The sequence below is a fragment of the Epinephelus fuscoguttatus genome, linkage group LG4, assembly GCF_011397635.1.
Source record: "Epinephelus fuscoguttatus linkage group LG4, E.fuscoguttatus.final_Chr_v1".
Lineage (NCBI taxonomy): Eukaryota > Metazoa > Chordata > Actinopteri > Perciformes > Serranidae > Epinephelus > Epinephelus fuscoguttatus.
Window position 1 is genome coordinate 37,808,647 of NC_064755.1, and position 27,581 is coordinate 37,836,227.

Here is a 27,581-nt window from a genome sequence, read left to right on the forward strand (position 1 = left end):
TCAAACAGTTTGGCACAGTTCATTCACACTACTACAAGAAGCTTTTAATTCAGTTTAGTATTTCAATGAGTGACGAAAGCTTTCATGTGAGACATTTTCCATCTTAGTTAAAAACAGCATTTTTTCTTAAACCACGGCACTGTTCATTTATTCATTCTAAATTTTAAAGAGGCTCATGAGGGGCTTTGCTCGGTCTCTCCTGACCCTACGGGATTAAGAGCTGAGTCAGTTGTGTGCATTTTCACCATCCCATTAATAATCCTTGGAACACATCTTTTAAGTGCTTTTACATGACATACTGTGTGAGCGTTGTCATGCACCATCATCATCATCATCATCATCATCATCGAGCTCACTTTAAAAACACACAGCGATGGGTGCATTATGTGTACCGCAGGCTGGATTACATGCCATATGCTGGTGAGGTTATGTAAGTGTCTGTTGTTTATTATTATCCATGTAACTTTGAAAATAATGCAGACACGTATATACACTCCCACACAAGAGAAAGATTAGGAAATTGTTGCATTCACGAGGCCACCATCCAGTCGACATGATTTTTTTTCTTTTCTTTTTTGAACTGAGAATGCCCAAAAGAGAAGTACATTACTAAATCAGACATCCATGTGAGCCACACCTGTCTCAGACACCTGTATAAACCGGTTCAAGACAGAAGGTGAGTTTTCCTTAAAAGATCAGGCTCATTTCTGCTCCATCAGTTGGTAGAATGAGCAAAAGACAATGGGGTGATGGAGGGTAAGACTCCTAAAGGAGGATTCCCCTTACACACAGACTGTGACACATTGGCCAGATGGGAGAGTGAGGATTACTGCTCACCACACACACACACACACACACACACACACACACACACACACACACACAGGAAACACTTGGGAGCATAATGTCCTGAGTGTATCCCTGCACCTATAGGGAAGCAAGTCATCAGCGAGCGGGTGAGCTGAGGTGACATTATCCCCTCTGATATGGTACAGTGTCATATATATATATATATATATATATTCAATTTTGACTGAGGTGACCAAGGTAAAGCACAGAGACTCAACCCAGACTAAAAACAAATGATTCAGCACCCAGGACACCACGTAAAGTCAATTAAGAACAGGATAGGTTATGTAAATATCAAATCAATCACTCAATCAAATTTTATTTATATAGCACCTTTCAAAGCAAATCAATGTCATTCAAAGTGCTTTACATTTTGATTGAAAAATGTGAGACAGAGAATAAAAAAGTAAAATCAGAAAAAGGACTGGGAAACTAATGCACACTGTCATACAATAATAATTTAAAACAATAATAGAAGATAAAAACAAGATAAAAACTACTGTGCTGCTACTAAATATATATATATACGTATATATTTAAATTAACATGCAGGATAAAATATAAAATCAAAGTCAGGAGAACAGCAATAATAAAAAGAGGAAAATACAGATAAGACCACTGAATAAAAACAAAAGTAAAAAATAAAAATAAAATGCAGGATAAAATATAGAATAAAATAAGATATAAAAACAATCAGGGAAATAGCATTAAGACAAATACAGATAAAAAGCAATAAATAGAATAATTATAAAACAACAGAACTAACGTAGGACACTACACAAAAGCCAGACTAAAGAGATGGGTTTTTAGCCTACGTTTAAGTGTCAGTGTTTCTGACTCCTCTCAGATCCTCCGGCAGATTGTTCCACAGTTTTGGAGCATAGTGGCTGAAAGCAGCATCACCAAATGTTTTTGTTCTACTCTGTGTAGAAGTTAAAAGAGAGGAGCCAGAGGATCTGAGGGGCCTTCCTGGTTCATAAAATAAAAGCATCTCTGAGATATAGTCTGGTGCAAGCCCATGCAGTGCCTTAAAAACTAATAAAAGAACTTAAGGAATGAGCCACATCTATTAAAGTAATCATTAAAAAAAACAAGGCTGTAAGCAGTCTCATTGTTCAATTTTAAGTTCAAATGCAAACAGACAACAAACACCTCAGGTATAAAAAGAGATTGCCAATGAAATCCCTATATCCGCCATAAATACTGTGTGGAAAAAAAATATATCGAGAGAAGATATGACCACAGTTCACAAAGTGGGAATCTCATTTGGAAACCTTAACTACTGTCACATGCTTTTTGCTATAGAAATATTACCCAATGAGCCTGCCCCTTTAAAGTCAGAGATTGTCAGTCAGAGACCCCTCAGTCGAGCAGTCGCTGTTGTTTTGGGGTTTTTTTGTGTACTTCTGGGGACATTTTGGACATTTGGGGTACTAATTGACTAGCTGTGATAGACTGTGAATATGACAAAAAGTGGTGTGCGACCGGGTTTGGCAACAGGTCAGTAGCCTACGTTAAGGGGGGTCGTTCACCGGTTGACTACAATGAGTGCAGGGCCATCAAATCACAGCATCCGCGGTGAGGACATGGAATTGTTTGCGCTTTTACACACGGGTTGGTGGTGAAATGGCAAACATGACTCGTGCTACGGACAGACGGACGGACGAGCCACATATCTCAGTGCCGCTTAAAAACAGGTAATACATCTGGCTACATCTTTCCCACATCAAATATCTGTTCTCGCCTCGACCCGCGTGCGTAAAAAGCATACACAATTCCGTGTCCTCTCACCGCGGATGCTGTGATTTGATGGCCCCGTACTCACTGTAGCCCACTCTTATAAGACCCAATAATAATAATAATAATAATAAGTTACTGTGGACCTATATGCCATGCTTTTTAATAAAATTACCGGAGGAGTTTGCTGAAAAACAGGTAATGTCAGTCTGAATTACTTGTGTGCATCCCCGGTGAAAATCAGTGACATGCATGGGAAATACAGCTTCTACAGGCTCGCCATAGCTTACTGTCAGGACTCAGGGACCAGAATTCGGGATGGTGGACCGTCAGAATGGCGATATTTCGGAGTGGCGGCCTATAACCGTTGGTGTACACGTTTACAGGAAAAAAAATCGTTTAGAGATTTTTGTACACAAACTCACCCCTACTTAATATGATGACACAGTCTCTGGCTTTTGCTTGATATCTAGTGTATGTAACGTGGTTGCACATTTCCAATCCTGCATTGGCGTCTTTAGCTTGTTTGTTATATTATGAGAATGCACTGTCACACATTGATCGTCCCACTGAACCCATTCAAACTTTAAAACTTTATATGGGAAACAAAAAACTGAATCTGAATTTTCATATTAAACAGCCAACCAACCTCAGTGCTGACAGTGACAATGCTATGCCTGACAGCAGTTTATAACACATCACACATCAGATCAGTGAATGTACATTGGGCAATAGGGCTGCACCCGACTGCCCAATGTCATAGGCATAGCATTGTCAGAGCAGGCAGAGCAGGTGAAGTCAACTCAGTCAAACCCATTTCCCCTTTTGCTGATATGAGATCATCTTATTAGGATAAGCATAAATATGATGTTATAGTCATGTAGGCCACTGACAGGGTCATGTAATCTGTGTGTTTTCCTTCAGCACGTGGCACTGTGGCATTTGTTCTGTGTGGAGGGATAACAGCGCAATGTAATATCCATGGGACTCCACATACTGTACAAGCACAGGGATAAATGCCAAAACTCTTGAGCTTCTTTGAGGTTTAAAGAAAACAGGGTTGCTTTGATTCGATTTCAGTGACATTTCTCAGGTGTATCACAACTATGCGGTACAATGCCGTGGTTGGTTGAAAACCTTCCAGCCACAAAAAATCTACACTAACCCTCACCATGAACACTTTACAAAACCCTACAGGACACCAGATCATAATCTTTTAGAAACAATTAAAGGAAATTAGATTGTAGACTATAGTAATCACTTATGTAATTTACAAATTACAGACCAGTCTGCAACATTATGCAATATTCTAATAATAAATCCTCTCATACTTGAACTTGTCATGGCTTTGAATTTTCCACCAATTTCTATTCACACATAAAAACTTCCCAAGATTAAATAAAACTCACTTAAAGCCATGAGACAGGCTGCACATTTAGTCAGGACACGTGTATATATAGCAGTCAGTAGACAGTAACTACACCAAGCATTCTCTTAATATCATATCCAAAGCTTTCTGCATTGACACCGCGGGGAGGTGTTTGCTGCGGACGGGACTGGGTCACTCACAACCATTTGGCAACCTTATTTAGCCAGGCCAAAACCCCTGGGATCTGATTAAAACAAAACAGCTGGGGCTTTAGCGAGTATTATTGACTGCAGATCCGTCCTGCTTCACTAAAATAAGTACAGCACAGAGCCACACCAAACCCTCCACTCAATCAACTGTGAAGCTAAGGTAGCATAAGCTTAGGAAGCATTTACTGAGTACAGACAGCAGGGACACTGTGATCTCAACAGTGCGAGTGACAAGAAGGGGAATCATGTTCACAGTTGCAGACTAGTGCGTGCACATTAACATATAGAGTATGCAAACACATAGAGTTAGCCACCCAACAGTAGTGATACCATGCTAATTCTACACTTTCAGACACATTATGCTCCTCCTTAAACTGTCTATATATTATGTTACAATGCTTCAGTGGCGGCTGCTGGTCTTTCAAGGAGGGGAAGCTCATTTTCAGCCTACATCATAAAATGTGCCTGTTTATTTATACGTAAATTCTACCCTCTGGGGCTGCTGCGTGAGGCTAGTGTGACCGCCTGTGTGTGCTTTGGGATGGTGGAGGGGCTCACAGCAGCACCCGCTGCTCGTTGGGGACAGTAACTGCAGAGCGACAGAAGTCAGAGTCTCCAAACACGAGTGCAGTCTCCAATAACACCAGAAAAAGATGCTAGATTTGTCGCTAGTCGTTTTTAACAAAGAAAAAGTCACTAAGAGGATTGGAAAAGTTTCCAGATCAACTCGGAACAACAGAATGAAACTTGAAAAATGCTCCGGTGGTGGTTTATATTTCAAGATCGCTGATTCGCTCATTTCGCTGTCGATCAAAAAGGGATTCAGCCTCAGACAGATCATCCAGTCATCATGCAGAAGCCCAGCATCCAGGCCAGCCGAGGTCAGCCCACTGCCCCATAGACCCCCAGAGACGCTGAGCGTCCAATGGGCGGGACAAAACCGAGCATTTATCCAATGACTGTCTAGTTTCGCTGCAGTGGAACAACCCACTCTATGCTTCCCCATTGAAGTCTTTGGACGCTGAGCTTCAACACTGTTTAATGCACTGTGACGCTACGGGAATGAATGAGAAGAAAGTCTCATCAGTGACCTGTGATAAGTAGCTGATTCTGAACAAAAACTTATATGCTCATCTGGTACAGGCACGCTCCTGCAAGTGTTTACAGTAGGGGTGCACAATAGTGGATTTTTTGCCAATATCCAATATGCCGATATGTTGGGGCTGCCCCCTAATAGTCGACCAAACGTTAGTTGACCAGAAAGGTCATTAGTCTACAAGACGCAACCTGCCACCGCGCTCTTGAAAGCTGGGCTAAAGATGCGGCATGTGTGCAGCCCCTAATTTCCAGGGCTGGTACCTGCGGTTATTCCACAGGGTAGTTAATAACATGTTGGGCAGGAAATCCAAAGTGTGGGATCATTTTGAGAAGGTGAAGGACGAACCCAAGGTGATATGTAAACTCATCTTCATTGGTCGACTACAAACATGACGTATCATCTGAAACATGGAAGTAGCTACGTGCCCATTAGCCCACAGCGTCATTAACAGGCGGCTCGCTCAGTGTGTGACGTGCACTTGGAGATAAAATATAGGCCTACATTAATGAAGGTTCATTAGTACAGTTTTGTATTTCTCTGTAATGTAGCACAGTGTTACTGGTTCAATCCCAGAGCCCTTCAGTGTGGAGTTTGCATGTTCTCCCTGTGTCAGTGTGGGTTTTCTCCGGGTACTCCAGCTTCCTCCCACAGTCCAAAGACATGCAGGTTAATTGGTGACTCTAAATTGTCGGTAGGTGTGAATGTGAGTGTGAATGGTTGTCTGTCTCTATGTGTCAGCCCTGTGATAATCTGGTGACCTGTCCAGGGTGAACCCTGCCTCTCGCCCAATGTCAGTTGGGATAGGCTCCAGCCCCCCCGCGACCCTCAAGAGGATAAGCGGTTAGAAAATGGATGGATTGTATCTGCTTAGGCTGAGCTACTGTACATTTTTTACATATTTTTACTGGAGAGCCATGGTCAGTCCTGCTATCACAGTTTGTCTAAATCCACTACAAAACGCAACTGAAAACATGAACAGGTGGTATCAAAAGCTTTCTAGGACATAGTGAATACAAAGTAAGTCATTTCATATCCCTTCATTTGCCTAAAGCCATTCTGATATATAGATGAGCATATGAATGAGGGCAAGTTGAGGGGTTGTCAAATGGACCTTTTCAACAACTACTCTCTACCCTCTTTACCTGCATCCACACACAAAATACTGCCCTCCAAAGCAAACCCCATGAGGACTGTGTGGCAAACAAGTCTTTGAAACCTGAGAGGCCTTTCTTTACTCCTCATCAAAGCAAACTACCTCCACCATCAAACAATGGAGACATACCCAACTCATCACCAAGCACACGTTCAAAACAACCAGGCCTCACAGGGCTATTAACATCCAAATTAACACTACTCACGCCACCTACATGGAGCACTTTGCATGCATGAATCTCCAAAACCCATATGAACACAAAACCTTTACACAAACCACTCACTTTCTCCTCAGCCACAGCCATTCAGCAGCACTACCATGTTTTTTACAGCCTGTTGAAAGCTGCGTCCTCAAATAGAAAGCCATAGCCCCATTCAGTTTCACAGCAAGCCCGTATTATCAGGTATCAATGAATTTTCTCATAGGGGTTCTTTTATCACTTTTATCATAGGTAATGCAGGTCTTTACGTCGTTAAGTTAAGTGATTGGCTTAATCTGGCCTCTTAACTGAATTTAACTGGGTATCGTCTGCATAACAATGAAAATTTATGGCGTATTTCTTGATAATATTGCCTTAAGGCAGCATATATATAAGGAGAAAAGTATTGGTCCAAGCACAGAACCTTGTGGGACTCCATGACTCTATGTTTTTTTCTCACCACCGTTGGCAAGTGGTTGTTCATGGGGGAATTATAGGGTCTCTGCAAATTCAGTTAAAGGGTATGGAGATCAACGCCTCCGCCCGCTCGACACAAGCATACTCGGGCATACTATAAGCGGAGCGAACTCCGCGAGGAATGTCCACATTCATTCGGGCTTTCATAGTCAAGCACACTTCTGCGTTGTAGTTTCCTGAAAAAATGTCCATGAAAAATCCCGTAAAATCTGAGCTTTGCGCGCACAAGGCTTGCGGACGTCCACGGAATCCGTTCCGCGTATGTTCCACCCAAGTATGTTCGGGCCTTAACGCGCATGTCGCGGAGCGGTGAACAAACCAAACAACACAATGTCAGGAGAAATTGAAAAGATATGCCGTCTATGTAAAGTCAACTTGCTAATTAAGGAGTCATTACATGTTCACGAGTTTTATAAAGCTGCTCAAATGCCAAAGAGAGGCTATAAGTCATCGTTTCAGCGGCGACGCGTAATGCCAATTTTGTCAAGGTTTTCAACAACATCCATTTAAACACAGACAGTGGCAGAATTTCAGTCTTAGTATGACTGGATCTCAGTGCCACATTTGACACAGTGGACTACAACATATTTAGAACAACTCGAAAACTGGGTGCAACTTTCTGGCACAGTACTAAACTGGTTCAATTCCTACTCAACAGATAGGGACTATTTTTCTATTTTTTTATTGTGTGTAAAAATGAAAAATAATTTGTGTACCTGCCCCCTGATTCAGATCCACTCTAAAATTGGATAGGTTCTTCCTTGGCCCATACTACACCCTTCTGCCAAGTTTCCTCCTTGGCATCTGTCCTTCTCTACTGTCCATTAATACCTTTCACTTGCCTGTCAAGTTTGTATAAAAAGCTGTTTGTTAAAACATCTCATACATGAAAAATGTTTTATACAGTAATAAGATGGTCTGTTTAACATAATAGTGCTATGCCTATGATGCTACAATACTGCTCAGTTTGCAGGTGATAGCACTGTTACTGCTGCTCCTAAAACATTTTAGACCAACCTATTTCCCAGCACCTCTAGGGTCTTAGTCAAATCCAAGTCCAAACTTTGGACATAATCTTGGGTACTTGTGCTCCCAATAATAAATCTGCTCCATGTGAGTTGGCTGACTTAACCTCCATAAGGTTTACACATTTGTTTTGGGGCTGAACACCTCTCCATTCTGAGGCTGCTTCTTGTCCATGATGTGAAAAAGAGCCTGTTACATTAAAAAAAGTACAAACTTCAGGCAAAGAGCGCACAAACTGTCCTGGCTATCACTGTTGGCAAGCATGGTCAGAAACAGAGCAGCCCTCCACAACCCTCTTTACTGCCCCCCTCCTCGTCCCCATCCCCGTCCATGGAAGAGCTTAGGGTGGATTACACCACATCAGCCACCAGTCACAAACATGGATATTCCACCCTGGCTTAGCTATCATCTTGTCCACCAAATACTTAAAAAAAAAGATGTAAATCTCCTTACTGGTTTGAGGGCAAGATGAATGAAAGGAGAAACTGTTACGAGAGGTATCACACAACTGACTTTATAACCAGTAACTTCACCAACTGTGTTTCACACTCAGCATCAGCAGCACACAAGGCCAAAAGCTAATATCCTCAGCTTCTCGGTAAAATTCAGTTGTACAGTTACACATCACTGTAAGTTATTAAGATAACGTTACAATAAGTCAAACCATAAGTTTAAATATCTTTATCAACAGCAAAACAGCACAAGGGAAGGCCAAGATAAGGAGAAGTGATGCTAAGGTTGCAAAATGTAGATTTTGTTAGTTTATTTGTAGTAAAAAAAATAACATTGACAGTTTACACTATTTGGCAGGTTGAAAACTGATGGACAAACCGTGCAGGGTTAGGTGGCATTAGAGGTAACAGGAACACGTTTACTGTCAAGACATTGGCATTACCAAAAATATTACTTAAATTCGAGGTTTGAATTCAACATGTAGAGCCTAAACTGTACATTGTGTATGCTGTTCATCTTGTAATAGAATTCCACGTTGAAATACAATGGATCCGGGCAGCAAATTAATGGAAATCAATCATTCAAAGGGTTTAAAATATGTTTTTAATTTAGCAGCTGCAGTGCAGCTTTGTGGGTTGCTTACCTGTTAAAGTGCAACAGGAGGTAACTGGTCATTTACACCTTTTATACGTAATAAGTGTGAAATAAGAAAATCTAATTTTTCTGGTATCTGTCCAGTTGTTTTTACTTTTAAGAAGTGTCATCAGTTGTTTGAAAGTGGAAAAAGACAATTAATAGATGCCATCACAATGGGGTCTAATCACCAAAAACTTTTCACATTTCTCATACTTATGTGCACATGTAAATAAATATTCTTTTCTCTCAGAACGAGTCTCTCCTGATTGAAATATCTTCAGAGCACTGAATAAACTTACAGCTAATGCAAACCAAACATTTCCTGGTGACTACTTTTATTATGAAATAGTCCGCAGAGATGCAATGTATTTGTCAATGGGAAAAGCACTACCAGTACTGTTCATCAAACATGGGCCTACAAAACAAGACAACAGTCATTTTCAGCACTTGTTGGAGGCGGATCAGATATATCGCACAGGCACTTTTGCTTTTCACTTTGAAACTGAATCCTCCACCATCGTCTTGTCAGTCAACTCTCCGCACTCTCATCACATGATAAGTGAAGTCTGACTTCTACTCTGTGCTGCAGCTCAGCAGACACTTTCAGTTTATAGGTGTAGCATCCACCGTACAACTATGTATTGAGAAAAATAAAGCAAAACAATGATGAGGGCGGCTGGCCCAAACACCATGTAACACCGGTATCACCAACTACTGTAGCAAGCCTAGTAGCTATCCACAGTTACCAGAAAGTATCAGTGTAAGTCCCTGGCAGTTACTATGCCCAGTAGAAGAAACAGCAGACAGTGGAACAACAAAATGGGCCCTATTTAGATGGTCTAAAGCAGACGGCAGAGGGCGCATAATCCATGTCGCAAGTGTCATTGCTATTTAGATGCAGGCGCAGTTGTCATTTTCACACCCTGCGCCCTCGTCGTCTAACTAGCAAATGAACTTGCACTTCTCTGGGTGTGTTGGTCTAAAAATGAGGAGTGGTCAGGCGCAGTCATGGCGCGTTGCTAGTTAGATGACGTAAAAAGCAAATGCGCCAGTGACCAACACAAACCTGGTCTAAAGTCAACGGCGCAGTATTTCGCTGTTAAACAAGTTAGTAATATGCGTCTCTAGGCGGGTGCACAATGCGCGTGCACTCTGCTCAGACACACACGGAGCAGCCACACAAATGCAAAAGATAACAAATAAAAATATGATTACAATGTGAAAGGTTATTATTGTGCACATTAAAATATTTCTCAGAAACACGTCTTAATGGTCAGTCATTAATCAGAATGATCTAATCGCAGTAATAATCATCATAATCAGTAATAATAACAAATGAAACTGTGAAATTATCTGACCAATCAATCATTTTTTTTGATTGAAAACCAAAGCCCACACATTGCATATATTTTAACATGTTATATGAGGCTACATTATATATTATATTATTATATTGTTATCTGAGTGTAGAGAGGACACACATGCAAATAAGAGACAGAACACAGCTCTAGGAAACATGTGAAAACAATTAACAAACGTGGGTGGGGGAGAAAACGCTGAACAGGTCCTAGCTGCAGGATCAGCACCTTGGGGAGCTCCGTGGCAGTCCTGACAGCTGTGCTCTGTTATATGATGAAAACAAGTTTGAATAATATTCCGCAGATATTTAGTAAGACCTTTCTTGTATTAGTGATCCCACGCCTGCTTTACCTCGGGGAGCATGGGTGCCCGTCCCCGTAGATCTGGTTCTGACGGGCCTTCACCTCCCGCACGATCCATCTCCTCAGCTGTAAAACGCTCACTCTTTCCAGTCGGTAGGTCCGCCATCTAACTAGCTCTCCGCCATGTGCTCCAATCGCGCCTCTTTTAAAGGGAATGAGAGGTGACACTCTGATTGGCTTATTGAATGATACGCCCAAAACACACCCATGACTAATTCACAGAGTAAGTCCAACCCTTTCAGACTCTCCGCCATGGCGCACAGTCTGAAAATGCGCTGTCTAACTAGCAAGTGACTGGGACACGCCCATGTGCCGCACGCCTGGCGCTTTGCGTTTTAGACCATCTAAATAGGGCCCATTAACTCTATCCATCAAAAGAGCACATACCTACCAACACATACCTACCAACAGATGCAGGAAAAATCACGCAATCTAGAGATATCTGCTGCTTCACTCGAACTCAAAATCAACTCATCAAAAACCAAGGTAGTGCGCATCAACAACAAGAACAACTCTCCAATAATCATGGATCAAAATCAGTTAGAGGAGGTAGCCAGTTTTACATACCTTGGAAGCATAATTACTGTGGATGGGGGAGCAGATGAAGATGTCGTGGCCAGAATAGGAAAAACAAGGACAATATTCAACATTTTAAATAAAATCTGGAAAGCAAAAAACATATCACTCAAGACTAAACTGCAAATCTTCAACTCAAATGTCAAATCCACCCTACCCTACGGATCAGAAACCTGGAAGATGACCACCAACATCTGCAACAAACTCCAGACATTCTTCAACCGCTGCCTCCAACGCCTCCTTGGAATCTACTGGCCCAACACCATCTCAAATGTGAACTTGTGGGATCTCACTAAGCAAGAACCGCTGGAGAGCCAAATCAAGAGGAGAAAAAGGAATTGGACAGGCCACACACTCAGAAGACCAAACACCTCCATTATAAAACACGCACTAACATGGAACCCGCAAGGCAAGAGGAAGCAAGGAAGACCTAAAGCCACCTGGAGAAGAATCACAGAGGAGGAGATGAAGGCGGAAGGGCTGTCATGGCGACAACTGACTAAGAGGGCACAAGACCGAAGAGGATGGAGGAGTTTCGTCAATGGCCTATGTTCCTCGGGGAATTTTAAGGCCTAAGTAAGTATGTAAGTCAAAAGAGAAAGAGTCTCGATGTTGAACAAATTTTGGGGCCAACATTTTAAACCAAAAAAAAAAAAATAGCATTATGAAATATTTCCCAGTGTACATAACTTGCTACGGAGAAATGGATGTGACCCATACAGTTCACTTCATCCAGTCAGTAATCTCTTGTAAGCAGATATCCAACAAGAGGTTTCCTTTCTGCCCTTTCCACATAGATGGAGGGGATTCACTATAGCCATTTCAATAATCTGTCCAGATATAAAAACACACAACAGAACCAAGTATTCCAGACAACATCTGGCCAGCTGCATTTTCACGAGGATAAACAGGTGCAATTCTTCTTCCACTGCAAACTGGTTGTGGTATAATGACGTTACAGTAGAGATGACCTTTATGAGATAATATTTTGATTACAGCCACTGCAAAATGAAAACACTAACACTACTCTTTTTTAATAGTCTGTAAGTTTATCCCTCGCTCAGCTACTGTTTTAGCTCAATTTCTGTCTCTTTCAAATGAATTACACGTTTTACTTCTGCACTGCAGCAGCTGTAAGAAACTGAACTCTTAGATTCGGTGGATAAGAAGACCAAGATGTACGTTTGTAATCTGCTTGCAGCCTGAGTGAGAAGGGCATTTAGGAATCATGAGGATGTACATGTTCGTTCCCTTTGGTTATGTAAACGACTCAGAGGGAGTGGCCCAAACGTGAAGGGGATCATTGCCCCAGGTTGTCTGTGTGCTGCTGGTGAGTCTGCATGCCATTGCATAAGACTCTTTTCGGGCACTCTTCTCATATGCTGTCCTCAGTCCAAGGGATTTCTACGCTCTCTGACTTACTCTGTCATCATTAGCGTGGCATGTGTGTGTATATTTAGTGTTTTGGTGTGTGTACTCTGTGGTTGGACAAGCATGACATTTAATATTGTTTATTCCTTTTGTTATGTATTATTAATATCATTTATTAATTATTTTTCAGCATCAAGAGGAAAGAACATCGTCCCTGACGACCCCTAAATAGTGTCTGCAACTGTTACTACTTAAATTTCATTGAATAATTCATTTTCTAATTAGTTTTATGCTATGAATACTTCATTCAATATTCATGATTGCTTTTTATAGCACTTACTTTATAACAAAGTAAACAAAATGTGAAAAATAAAACAATAAATGCAGATTTTTTTTGCTCTCTTCCAAACAAATGGAGTTCTCATTGTGCAAAGTTAATGTAAATCCATATGAAAAAAAATCATCTGTTTGGGTTTCAAATTATTTTTTCGCTGCAGCAACCATCTCCATAGCTCACTCTGTCAGTTGGTCGGTCCACAAATGTTTCCCCACCCTTTGGTGGCCACAGTTTTTGCCCTAGGAGACTGAAATTTTACACGGAGGTAAAGTGTGTTTATGCATTCATGGGAGTGGCCTATATTCACAGACCTGCCCAATATTTCATGGACAGATTGTTCATGAGCCCAAGTGGCAAAGAGAGGAAATGTGTCGATGCAATTGACCCTTCACTAAGTCCCGCCCCTGGACGCAGACTGGCCTACCAAAACGTAGCATCAGGCCGGCTCAGACCAGGGTCCGAAAACAACAGTTGTGCTCCATTGACTCTAATGCAATCGTTTCCGATTTCCTTCATTTTCAGGCTGGTTTTGTGCATTTGGATCTAAATGTTTGTTGAGTATTAATGATACTCGTTACCTGGAGAGGCTGGAAAAAGATATACGTTTCTTCCCTGTTCCAAAACCAAAATCAAACCCTGAAAAGTGTAGGGTTAGCTAGCTAGCTACTGAAGATATAGCCTACTGAATGTATACACATGCTGCTTTTGCTTTTTAATGATTATAACAGTGAAACAAAGACTGACCCTGCTGTACAGGAACCAGTGAAGGGAAGCAGGGAAACTTTGCTGATATTCAACCAGCTGTCTGTCATCACAGTGTGTGCAGATGAACGTTGTTCGACTTCCCCCAGAGATCCCTGCCCATCTGGTGGTGGAGGTCCAGAAGAAGCGAAGCCAAACACTGTTCATCTGCACACACTGTGATGCCACACAGCTGGTTCAATATCAGCAAAGTTTCCCTTTATATTCATTGTCTTGTGTGGCGATCAGCAGTGATGCGTTGGTTCACTTTTACACTGTGATCTGTAGCCTATAGTTCGGCTTTAGCTTCTAACTATCTTTGTCTTTTTAACCTGTTGTTGCTGCTGGGGGACCTTGAACACAACACCATCTCCAAAAAGGAAACAGAAAGCCCGACGTGCAATGAATGGAGACCTATTATCCTGCTTGAACACAGACGACTAAATTCTTTCAACAATGTGACCCAAAATAATGATAAAATAGATTTTATTGATGTAAAATAATTTTCCACCGGTCCACTGCGCTCTGAGTCTGGTGTCAGTGACACATGCTGCTCTGAGTCGCGCATCTGTCTGCTTGCGCTGCAGTGCGCGCCGAGGGTTTTAATTTTTAGTGTTAAATCAAAAGTTAAACACTACTTATCAGCAACCAGAAGTGTTTTTTCATTTGTGAATATTTTTTATCTTAATTCTAGGGTTGCAAGAAACTACCTTTTCGCCATAATTTGTAAGTTATTAGTTAGTTTTCGCTCAAAAAAAAAAAAAAAGTTGTTTGCTTGCTCATCCCTAACTAAAAGGATCACCTTCTTCTGAATATTAACTTTGTCCCTGGTCTATAAGCTGCTTATAGACCAGGGACAAAGTTAATATTCCATAACTTTCCACCACATGAACCACTAACAAACCCATCTTGCTTTTTGAAATACTGGGTGACATACTGTCGACCCTTTGCTTCTTTCTCCTCTCTTAGCTTCCTTTCTTTCCGTTTTTGGCTACCTGATTTTTGCAGTCTCCGCCTCCTTACCAGCTGTCTGTGACAAATTACCGGCGCACTGCAGCTGATCCAGTCGGACTGAACCATTTTACGTAAATAGAGAGGGGGGGCGTTAATGTTTCCAAAACAAATTAAGTTATTGTTACCAGTGCATTGTAAATAAAATATATTTGTGATTATAAGTTAGTTAATAACTTAGTGTCATATTATTTTTTGTCAGTATTATAATTTTATTAGGGGCCTCTCTGGGCCCCTCTTAATCATGGGCCCCTAGAATCCTTCTCCTTTTCCCCACTTTTCGGCGCCCCAGCTTGAGGGGCTAATGAAGGAATTCTTTCTTTCCATTGCAAACTCACGCTCACTCACAGAAATATTTCACAAAGAAATAAAAGCCTCTTGTCTAAAATCAGTGGGATTTATATCAGCTTTCAGGAACAAAACAAACTGGTCAAATCCATCAACTGTTACAGAAAAGGGTGATTTAAAGGATGTATGTACATCAACACACGTGTGTATATTGTGCAAGCATTAATGAGAGTCAAATGTCTCCCCATAGATCGGTGTGTTATCCCACTACTCTACCTGTTGATTGGACAGATGTTCTGAAACAGCCAGATGGAGTGCTGATGAGTGCATTTTCAGACCTATATATGTGAGCCAATATGTTCATGTATTTTGCTGCACTGTACTCTGCAATCCAACCACATTTGCACATCTGTGAAGCATCTGTGTGTGCGTGTTGTGGTAGATGCATGCCTGTGTCTGCATGCAAACATGTGCTCTGTTTGTGTGTGCTAAATTGCTGGCTGTTGTGGAAATGTTGCTTAACAGGGCCTCAGCACGATAAAGGCAGTGATGAATTGAGCAGCCACCTGTGCGTGTGTGTGTGTGTGTGTGTTGTTTGTCTGCGTGGGTGTCATCCTAATGTAGAGCAGGCCTATTAGAGCCGACCTATTAGGGCTGTCGTGAGGGCTGCATACGGCCCTTTATGCCTCCCCTCTCCATTGCCAATCTCTAAAGAGGCCAGGAGAATAGATGGCCACCAGCGATAGCCATCGACAAGTAAGAGTTACTTAAAGGAGTGTCAGCAGGGATCAGTCAGAAGGGTTTAATATTAAATGAAGGACAGGCTCGGGTTCTCTCTCCTCTGTGAGGGGAGGACATTAGAGTCCCAATTACTGCTGGAGCAGATTATCATCAAGGCAGGGCACACAAAACACACATACACACAGGACAACGGGGAATCTCCGCAGTGTTTCCATTCATCTTTGACTGACAAAGGCGACGTCTTAATGAGACAGACTAACTCTCCTTCTCTTCAAGCACAATTTCACACAGACAGAGCTGAAAAGTGGTAGGCGTACCTGCCAATTTTAATGACTAAACATTACGCCTATGCTTAAATGATTAGGTAATTTGAAGGCAACTGAGCAAAAGCACTGTAGAGGGGGATGAATGTGTTTGGATAATGGATGATTTGGGAGTAACGGGACCTTTTAGAAGGTGCAGGCATTGAGGTTGTTGCCAGAAGTTGCATAGCAAACCACACACTCATGGTTATTCTTTGCCAGAGCTGCTTAACAGCTGAGTCATGACCCAAAAGTTAGAAGCTTTGAAGGTTTAAGGTTCATCCTTAATTAAAATTTTTGAGAAAATGTGCAGGTTTTTTTACACACATTTGCCCACGTTGGAGGTGCTCCTGTATGTAAAAGGACGCCAGATACACAAATTACACATTTAAACAGCTCCCAAATACAAAATGTTCCCTGGGATCTATATATATATAAATCAACAGGTGATTTCCTTCTTTTAGCAAAATCCTAAATGATTGAGAAGCTTTTTTCCACCTGGACCTTTATGCTCTGCCATTTCTCCTCTAATCATCACGCTGTAACCTGTGACAGGCTGTTATGATACCAGATCTATCGCACATTCACATATATGGTGTTCTTTGTCGAACTGCGAGCGTCATGTAGGTTGACATTACCAAATGTTTATGACAAAATCACTTGATGACGTGTGCGCACATCGAGAGAGGACAGGGAGAGACGCTGTGCTGCTGCCAGAGGAGCCGCCGAATGAGTTCGGCAAGTCACTAAAAGAGTCTGACAAGTCCGGGACTGATCATACAACATTCAGGACGCCACAGTTTATTCCACACTACTGAAGCTGCTCCTCTTTTTGGAACCACCACAAAATCAGTCATAATTCCACTTTCAGCCATGCTTGTTGTTGCCATACGTAACAGTATGACATCAGTATGTCAACAAGCCAAAATATGGCTAGTATCACAGTGGGTGCGGTTACATGATGGCTTCTCATTCAGAATGAAATAAATATGAATGAAATCATTCAGAATTAAAGTCTTTCCAGGTAGTTCACATGGGAAATATTCATTCTGAATGAGGGTTTACACGGGAGATCAGTTCAATCACCTGTATTCGGGTCCGCGCAAGGTTTGGAGCAGGGAAGGCTTCTGATTGGATAGGGGGCCGGGCGGATGTTACGTGTTTACGTTTACCAGAAAAAAACACTGTAGTCCTCGCTCCGGATAACAAGATGCTTGACGACGCCGTTCTTAGTGCCTTTTTCGGGTTTGTTTTGCTTATATTCTTGAAGCAGCAGTACGACAACAACCTTGTTCTGCTAATGCTTCATCTGTTGAGGAGGAGAAGAGAGGTAGAAGGTCGAAGAAGGGAGACAGAAGACCGTGCTGTGGTGAATGGAAACCGGTGAGTGCAACGAGTCCAACTGCTCTATCTCAGCCTGTTGCTATGCGCGCTATATACGTCATCGCGCCAGAAGGGCAAGGAAACGAGCATGCGCAGAAAGATCGGAATGAACTTAAAGAGGAATGAGTGTATACAATAGGGTTGGGTCGGTATGAGGAAAAAAAAAAGGTCAGGTTTTTGTGAAAAACTGCATCAAGTTGGTAATACCGGATTTTCGCTACTTGGGGGCGCAATTGACTCATTTAACATAAATGCTTACAAATAAATTTGCAGATTTAGCTTACTCAATCAGTGCAAACAAGGGTTGCCTCCTTCGTCTGGCTCAAAGCCAAAGTGTTGCCATAGTGGTGCATTCTTTGATTTCTTCGAGACTAAACTGTCCGCCATTATCGACTCCCCGGCATTGTTAAACAAACTCCAGGCTACAGTAGAGGCCTCGGCGCATGCGCACTCGCACTCCCTAGCTCAGTCCCCGCCCCAACCCCACCCCCCTCTCTCTCCTGCTCGCTGTGCGCTTGGCGAAGAGGCAGACACAGGCTGTAAAATGACGTATGCAGTCCGGTCGGAGTACCGAACGGAATTGGTATTACCAAGAACCGACCCAACCCTAGTATACAAGTGCGAGAAATTCTTTCATTCAGAAGTAGAAACAGAATATTCCAGCCCCTTACATTTTCAATCGCATTGGCCAATTTCATTCCAAATTAAGTGTTTACAAGATCACTTTTAATAGGAGAGAACTTTCATTCCGAATGAAAAGGGAATTAAACTGTCCATGTAAACGTACTCACTTTGAATTTTTCATATCATATTAAAAAACACACCTGTATTATCTTGAACAAGATGAGTGCTGGACACGCAAAACGAAACCTACGTCCTTAAAAACACTCATTACAGTGTGAGCTTAATAAGGAACCAAACCCAATGTGTGGGAGTCCTTTGGCACTCAGGGCACCATTTCTTTTAATTGCACTGCGTTCTGGTTTACTCTTCCTGGGCCCTGCTCTACTTAAGACACAGCATAGTATACTGCAGATGCCTTTTAGCCAATTAATGCCCCAGGTCAGGATGCATGTGTAACTATAGCAGCGGCAGCAACTAATCCTCCTAACACTCTTTCAAAGTGCGTGGGTAACACGCTGATCAGGATGCTTTTAACTGTACCCAAACTACATCTCCTGTTTGAGGACAATTAAAGAAAAAGATATAGTGCTCTGTGGCGATAGAGGAGCAAAAAAAAAAAAAATTGCACATATTTGCACGCAAACAGGAATCCAAATTAGCCCCACCTTTTCATAAAAATATCTGTTTATCTGACTCAATGTGTGATTCAGCGGAGCGCAGAAGACTTCAGTAAATGCCTTTCAATTGAACTTCTATTATTATCATTCACATTTTCATCTAATCTGGTCTAAATCCATGGGCTCAGGGCTTACCATGATGTCTGGGACTAAATTGCGGGATACTTTAGAGATCATGGAAGATCCTTTAGTCACATCATGTTAGCTGGATACAAAGGGGAAATTTTACACTTTGAATATAATGTGCTGAACATATTGGAATTCTGTGCATTTGAGGTCGAAACTAGCACAGGCTTTTGAACATACAAATTAATCTGTAGGATGCTTGCAAGTTTTTATGTTTTTACCATGGATTTTTGTATTATTTCCTCTACCTAATTTACACCACATGTCCGACTTAGTTTCCAGGATATTTGAATGGAGTTACATGAAAGATGGAAACCAAATTAAAGTGTCAATACAAGACAGTATATACCAAAACTTATGTGTGTGACAATCCAAATTCTTCAGCATGGTCTTTTCCAGTCATTACACATGCTAAAACACTCTGACTTTATCAGTCTAAGCACATTAGCACCATCAAAGGAGAGGAGAGTGTTCCTAAGTCACAGTTAATAAAGTGATTCATGTAGCTGTGTTTTACACTGTAGGTCAGAGAGTTCTCCTGGCAGGTCAAGTTAGCAGCATCAAGGAGGAAGCGCCATGTTTCATGCATGAGGTGGCTGATTTGTTGACTGTAAGACAGAGCGAAATAGACCAGATTGGTTGACCAGATCACGCTGACCTCTTTCTCTTGGGCTATCTTAAAACAACCGCAGACAGCCAGCAGGCCACACACACCTCTCCTTGTGTTACTGGGAACCAGAACCTAACACTGGAGGGAGCAGCACTAGATGTAATTAACGAGAGAGGGACCGGAGACACCACACAGGCCTGAAGTCAGACCCTCAACTAGACTGTTAACTGAATTTGTAATGGCTTGTAATAAAGGTGTATTGTGATTAGGGTTATTAAGTTTCCCAAAGTTTCAGATACACCTCATGAAGGCTTTTGTTCTTCTATTAATTGAATGCTAAAGACTTAATTTTGCATTGTGTTAAGGGAGATTGTTTTCTGTAAATGCTCCTAACAATGTTTATTTACCGTAAGTCTGTCTTTTGAGACTAACACATGCTTGTCAACCTCTATGGTCACCTGTAACTATCTCTACTCATTCAGCACTGCTGCCAAACTGACCTGCAGTCTGTGCTGAAGTCGGTACACACAGAACCAGACAGGTACTCACACGAGGAAGTGGTAGAGGAAGCATTTCAATCCAGCAGGTCTCTCTAGGAAGTTGTAAACATCCCCCTGCATGCTAGTCTTGATGTACGGGCTCTGGAAATCCTTTTGATGATGATGCAGCCAGCTCGAACGAGGGAGAGGCGGAGGGCCAGAGGTGATGGAGGGCTGGCTGCATATGGTCTGCCGCGCTGGCTTCATTGTGTCTGCTGGCGGACAGCAGGGAATGCCTGATCCATTATTCACCGCTGTGGGGTCTAGTTCCAGTGAAACAGGAGAGTAGTGGCTCCTGTCGGGCGCAGGAGCCTGTAGGGCAGAGCTGGTAGTTGTAGTGCCGATGGAGGCCGCGTCCATCTCCTGGTCCAGGCTGAGGCTGAGGCTTGTGCTGGCGTATCCGTTGGGTCTGCAACTTATGAAGGAGCTCCCCATCCTGCTGCCATAGTCGCGTTGTACGTGGCACGTCATGTGAAAAGAGTGTGCACGCCTTTCGCCCATGGTCAAGTTCAGAGAGGGCCGAGGAGGACTTCAAAGTCCTGGAAAGTCCTGGAGGTTATGACCACGATTCAGGTAGAGAGAAGGAGTCCAGCAGCATAAGACACCTCGCTAGGCATGGCTAGCTACCGGCTGCAGACAGGAGCTCTCTCTGCTGCACTGCATGTGTGTCCATACCTGCAGTGGAAGAAGTGACATAAGTCCTGGAGATAGTATGACTGTAAGTAAGCCTTGCCCTCTATAGGAGGAGCCTTGTTAAGTACTCATCCATCATGAAAAATACAAGACGTGGACACTCTAAAGCTTACTGACCCAGTAGCAAATGGGTGAGGGCTGCCAAAAATGGACATTTAAAAGTTCGGACATCTTTATTTCAGTACTCTTAATGCAGAAATGAAAAAACTAAACTCTTGCTTTGCATCCAGTACATAAACATCTGCTACTGTACCAGATGGCATTCAAGCATTGCAGAAAAATACATTTAATCCAAAACACCATCAGATTACAATCTGGAAAATACTATACTTCCCTCAGCATGTTTCTACTGAGAACTCACCGGCAGTGAGTTCTCTGAACCACATATGTGGTTATCTGAGCCACCTGTTATGTTTATAGGTCACTAATGCAGACTATGGCTTTTGACTGTGCAACAGTCCTACTTCTTGCTCTGAGACAGTGTAAAGCGCCATGGGTATCCCATGTTTGTGACGTTAAAAAGAGAGGGATAAGAGAAGGGATTGTCATTTGTGAGTAAGAAATCCCAGTGACACTTCTATGAACTTTTGCAAATGTTTTTACAGGTAGGCTATTACACTGCGACTCCTGACCTGTGCAAAATAATACAAAAGTAACATGCACGTAATATCTCTGGAACAATATCATGCATGAGGTAATATGGCAGCGTCAGGTCAGCACACGAGTCCATTTCCGGCTCTCTCTGAGGATTTACAACTGTTAAACCTGTTGCATTGCCCTTGATGGATGTCAAAACCTGCCTCGTTGTTTCCCATCTGGGAAGGTAAAAACAAATGCACAACATGCACTTTGCTAACATTTTTAAGCCACTACGGCTACAATGTGAGCTTCCAAAACAGTTACACAGAACATGTGACATCACAGGAGCTTAATCAACATGCAGGCAGAAGAAAATTAGACTGATTAAAGCCACGTGAATGATTGTTGTGCAGCTTTTTACTCCGCTTTCTTCGTTGCAGTCACGTTAAGCACAACACTGCATGTTACTATCATGAGAAAACGTCCACTACCTGCCTTTAGGTGCAATAAAGTATTAGCCATAATATTAAATCTATACCAACAGTAACAGGATATAAAGAGAAGCAAGTAGTTTCCTGAGCAGAGCTGCACATCAGTAACAGGTCCTAATTATTGTGCGCAAAATCAATTTTTTATGTCTGCAAATTAACCTGTAACTAAGTCTGGGCAGCGTGTCAACTCAAGAAAACCACTTTCCATCATGTCAAAGCGAATCCTACTCCCTGCTGACGTGTGCGCAATTAATTAGTGTATCAAAGGGTAAGTAGATGGTGCAGTATCTTCTCTGGAAAGACACCGAAGCAGGTAGTGTGATAGATGGCAGACAGATGTTGCCTAAAAGGATTGGAAAAAGTGTCATGGCACAAGAGAGGTAGTCTAATTGGAGGCAGCCACCCCCGTCCATATCTGTCCTCAGCTATGGATGAACTGATGACAGGACCCACATGGCTGCTGTCTCCCTGTAGATAGAGTTTCTAGCTTTAAAACTACACAGTCACGATGCTCACAATGAACTGTCAGACGTGTTTCAGGCTGCTGTGGGACTCTACAGTTACACAGTATTGTGTGACTTTCCATTAAACTGAACCCCTACATGAGGGCATCTGACACAATTAAAATGACAGCATGTGAGTTAGAATAAATTAAACAACATGAAGCATCTGATCCCTAAAAAAAATGACTTTTCCTCTGCTTAACTAAGCTCCTGGAAGCAGCCGCAAAGCACAGGTTGAGGTCTGTTAAATGATGCTGCATAATCAAGCAAATGTTAAGTCAATATTTGCAACAATTGCTCCAGGCTAGTGTTAGTAGCTGAGAACAGCAGAGAACATACGTGTCAAATCTTACCTTTAACTCCGAGGACACAAGTTTTAATGGTGGTAAATGATATAAAATGATCTCAGAAGCCTGGCAACAAGTTCGGGTTTTTTGGGGTTTTGAATCAAAAGCACAATCCAGTCGTTAGATAACTAAATTAAATAAGTTAGAACTTGTCCTCTGGCGCTAAAAAACAAACCCTAACATCGGAAACACAGTGAAAGCACAAGTGTTTCATCGGCTGCTGCCTGCGGGACTCTCCTCTCTTTGAAGTGCATCGCTGCTTGTGGCTGAACACATGCGGCGTTCAGGGGGTGTGGGAAAATCTAGAATCTAAACATCGCAACACAACACATAGCGAGCAACCTGTTAATCCACTGTTACAACTGAGTACAAAGTTGGGAGGTTGGGCAGTATTACAGATTTTAAGAAGAGGTAAAATCAATAGCAAAAATGTCCTTTATAATAAGATGTACAATATTAGATTATTATTTGCAGAGGTGGGTAGTAACTAGTTACATTTACTCAGTTACATTTACTTGAGTAACTTTTTGGATAAATTGTACTTTTCAGAGTAGTCATTCATTCATCTTCTAACCGCTTCATCCTCTTGAGGGTCGCGGGGGGGCTGGAGCCTATCCCAGCTACATCGGGCGAGAGGCAGGGTACACCCTGGACAGGTCGCCAGACTATCGCAGGGCTGACACATAGAGACAAACAACCATTCACGCTCACATTCACACCTATGGACAATTTAGAGTTATCAATTAACCTAGTCCCCAATCTGCATGTCTTTGGACTGTGGGGGGAAGCCAGAGTGCCCGGAGAGAACCCACGCTGACACGGGGAGAACATGCAAACTCCACACAGAAGGGCTCCCATGCCCGGGATCGAACCGGCAACCCTCTTGCTGTGAGGCGAGAGTGCTAACCACCACACCACCGTGCCGCCCTTTTCAGAGTAGTTTTAATGCAAAATACTTTTTACTTTTACTTGAGTTATATTGTTTTAAAGCAACAATACTCTTACTTGAGTACAATATGTGGCTACTCTACCCACCTCTGAGTACATAATTACATATATAAATACTGTACATACATATATATATATATATATATATATACATATATGTGTGTACAGTATATGTAAGAATATATTTGTGTTTCTTGTGCCTTGATTTATGTTATGTTTGTAAAGATTTAATTTATTTTTGTTTTAGTTAAAGGGGTATCGTTTAAAATACATGAATTTGCAGATTATTATTTTTGATTGATTGATTACGTTCATGTTCTTATTTTACAAATAAATCAGACGTTACTCAACAGTTACTCAGTACTTGAGTAGTTTTTTCACCAAATACTCTTTTACTCTTACTCAAGTAATTATTTGGATGACTACTTTTTACTTTTACTTGAGTAATATTGTTCTAAAGTATCAGTACTCTTACTTGAGTACAATATTTGGCTACTCTACCCACCTCTGATTATTTGTGATAGCTTAGCCACAGCTGCCACCATATTGATCCAGAGAGTGATTTTCTTTGTCAGATTTCTGCATCACTCATTTGAATTCCAAATTAATCAAATTTTTATTCAATCATGTCATGAAACAGAGAAAAATGCCCATCACGCGTCCCCAAGGTGCAAACTGATGCTTTAAAATTGCTTGTACTGTCCATCTGACAGTCCTAAATATTTTATCAATCTTTTACTTTATGCAGTCTGTGCCCTAAATTTAAAGAAATTCAATTTACAATAATGTAAAACAAGAACAAACAGCCCGAAGCAGCAATAAATAATAAAATGCTTGATAAATAACTTCAAGGTCATTGCTTGTGGGGTTTTCTTTTAAGCAAACATGATGTGTTTACATTCAGCGTTTCTCACCATAACGCCTATACATCATGGCAAATGTTTGTTTGGTGAATTAATTACCATAAAAATGTTAATTATGTTATTAATTATGTCAAGTTGTGACCTTGAAGGTGCTTGCCTTGGCCTTCCAGACTATAAAAGCTGCCTCCTGTTTTCATCTGCTCTCTCCCTTCCTGCAGCAGACATCCACCTGGCATCGTTGTTTTTGGTTTGCACCGTCAAAACCTCCATAGCACACCTGACACACACCCATGCATGGCTTTCAGTACTGACTTTGCTGACCTACACACTCCATTGGTTATTTAAGTTCATTTTAGTTTAATTTAATAAATTGTGCTTGTTTTATGTGGACTTCCTACTTGTCACATTCACTGAGACAGTTTGTGACTAGTAAATTAAAAACCAACACTAGTTAAAACATCAGTATATGAAGTTAATTTGTTAATGTAGGTTTGGGAGCAGGGCCACGCCTCAACCACACCTCTGATTACCTGCTAACTTATATCATCCCTACCTACATTCCCTCATTCTCTCTTCCCTTCTCCCCTCATCTCTTCTCATTCAATCTGGTGCATACCTCTCCCATATCTCATTCTAGGTACGTCCTGAGGGGCCTGTAATCAGCTCGGGTGGAAGGTCTTCCTCTGCCCGATCTCCAGCACATCCTCCAAGATCAACCTAACAGAAGACATCCCTCTTACAACGAACACCTCCTGGATTACAATTAAACATTTAAACAACATATTGTTGTGGTGTGGTCTCTGATAGTGAAATACCCAATGTGGATTTCTCACTGCTGATATATATATATATATATATATATATATATATATATAACCTATAACCTTTAGGCCCTGTCCAGCATCACTTTGGCATAGTTTGCAGTGATGGGCAAAGCAGTTCTTTAGATGTTACTGAATCACTAGAATCAGTTCATTCAAAAGATTCGTTCACCGAATTGTTCAGAGCTTGGTGGGAGGAGCCCTGACTGTGTACTGTGTAGTCCGACTCACTGAACTGATACACGGCTGAACGATTCATGATTCAGCTCAGTTCACGGCTTCCGGGAGTGCTGAGTCACATTACTGGCTAGCCTAACATTTTTAGTTTGTTTATCTGGAAACTAAGTCTGTTAAAACAATGAGGAGGTGTGTGATTGTGTTCATGTGGCTTGACTCCTGGCTACATTAGCCGTTATCTTAGAGAAAACGGTCCCGATGAAAGTGTATCGCTGAGAAGAAATGATTTGAATCACTCAGGGATCGGGGGTACGTTGTTCACGGAGTGATTCGTTCTCCGAGGGATTCTTTCTCCGACTGATTGTTCTCCGAGTGATTCGTTCACAGAGTGATTCGTCACGCAGTAGGCAGTTTCTCCCTGCACCCTGGCTGCCTCATGATTCGCAAGTGATTCATTGTTCGCACGGAGCTCAACTGAACTGAGAAGTAAACGAATCAGTTCCGGAAGTGATTCAGTTTAGTACGTTCACTCAACAGATTCGTTCTTTTGAACGATTCATTCGTGAACGACACAACACTAATAGTTTGGATTATCAGCCGTACAACATGGGCAGTGTTATATACTTTAGATATTCACAAATGTATAAAGTATTGTATCAAACAAGGTGGGTCATACATTATCATGTGACCTTATGGCCCTATCTTGTAGAGGGGCCCTGTGTCAAAATCTAGGCTTATCTGTGATCTCTGTGCTGCATAATCCTCAATAAAGTTGTGTTTAATCAAATTAACATGCAGTCCTTAGCTATGTTTCCATCCAAGAGTGATTTGAATCATTGGGAAATGTGCATTAAAAGAAATCTGAATTCTGTGTGTTTCCATTAAATGTACGGTCTTTGGTGAAAACTACGAACTTGCGCGAGTTTTCTGCAGAACCTGAAACAAAACAAGTCTCACATTCTTCTTCTACATTTTCTGGCGGTTGGCAACCAGCTTGTAAATGCATTACCGCCTTTCCGACCCGGAGTGTGGATATCACCATGGAGAGAGGTGCGCTACGTCAGACTTAATTCGAACATAACTGTTTCCATCCCCCGTTTTGCGAATCAATACTTTTTCAAATCAACCAAAACCCGGCTAAAGCGAGCGTATTTTAGTTTGTGCGAATCAGGGGATTTTAATTCAAATTTTGGCGTTGCCATCATAATTTTCCGATGCGATACTTCTAGATGTGCATCTAAACAGGGTAATGGAAACGTGGCTATTGATACTTAAAACACCATGAGCCAGGCCACAGAAGAAATTTAAGGGGTCTGGCAACCATTTTTGTCCCTGGACACCCTAACAAGTTTACCCGGCCATGCACTTGAGCATTGTTTCCTCAGTGAAGTTAATATAACTGGATAAACACCATGAAATAAACTTGGTTTTTCACTAAAAGAGCAAAAAACGTTGTCTTGGAAAGTGCTACAGAAAGTGAACAACACCAAGTCATATCCCCATCTGAAACTAACTAGTTAAAGTGCACAAGCTGGGCAACAACAAAAACATATAGTAAGACAAACTTCTTTGCAAACCTACCCCACATGCAGCTTTATACATCCATGACATGCAGCTTCTTCCGGTCAATGTCATTTTAACTATAAATACTGTTCCTGCCACCACCTCCAATGTAAGTCAACTCTGTATGCCCATCAACTCCCAGTTAACCTAATATTTTAAGTGCCTGAAGTGTTTTTAACCTGCGTCCAAACGAACACAACACTTTCCTAGGCCTCACTTCAAACGTTAGTGTGGGTGTGTTGTGCTGGAGCGTGGCCTCGGGGCTAATTTTACGACTTTCTACCTCAGAAAGATGATTTAACGGGTGTATTTGAACGCCCCATGTGTTTCAAAAAGCAGCAG

General features: G+C 41.8%; 1 protein-coding gene across 1 annotated transcript in view; it reads right to left on the minus strand.

Moving 5' to 3' along the window:
- The window catches only part of kcnq1.2 (potassium voltage-gated channel, KQT-like subfamily, member 1.2), a 278,796-nt gene extending 255,708 nt beyond the window's left edge, over positions 1-23,088 (minus strand). Inside the window, exons 1-2 of the mRNA XM_049574355.1 lie at positions 22,874-23,088; positions 20,265-20,929 (exon numbers count right to left, since the gene is read on the minus strand). Coding sequence (XP_049430312.1) covers positions 20,265-20,755 — 491 coding nt within the window. The 5' untranslated portion in view covers positions 20,756-20,929; positions 22,874-23,088. The remainder of the gene's footprint in view (positions 1-20,264; positions 20,930-22,873) is intronic.
- Between the last annotated feature and the right edge of the window lie 4,493 nt (positions 23,089-27,581).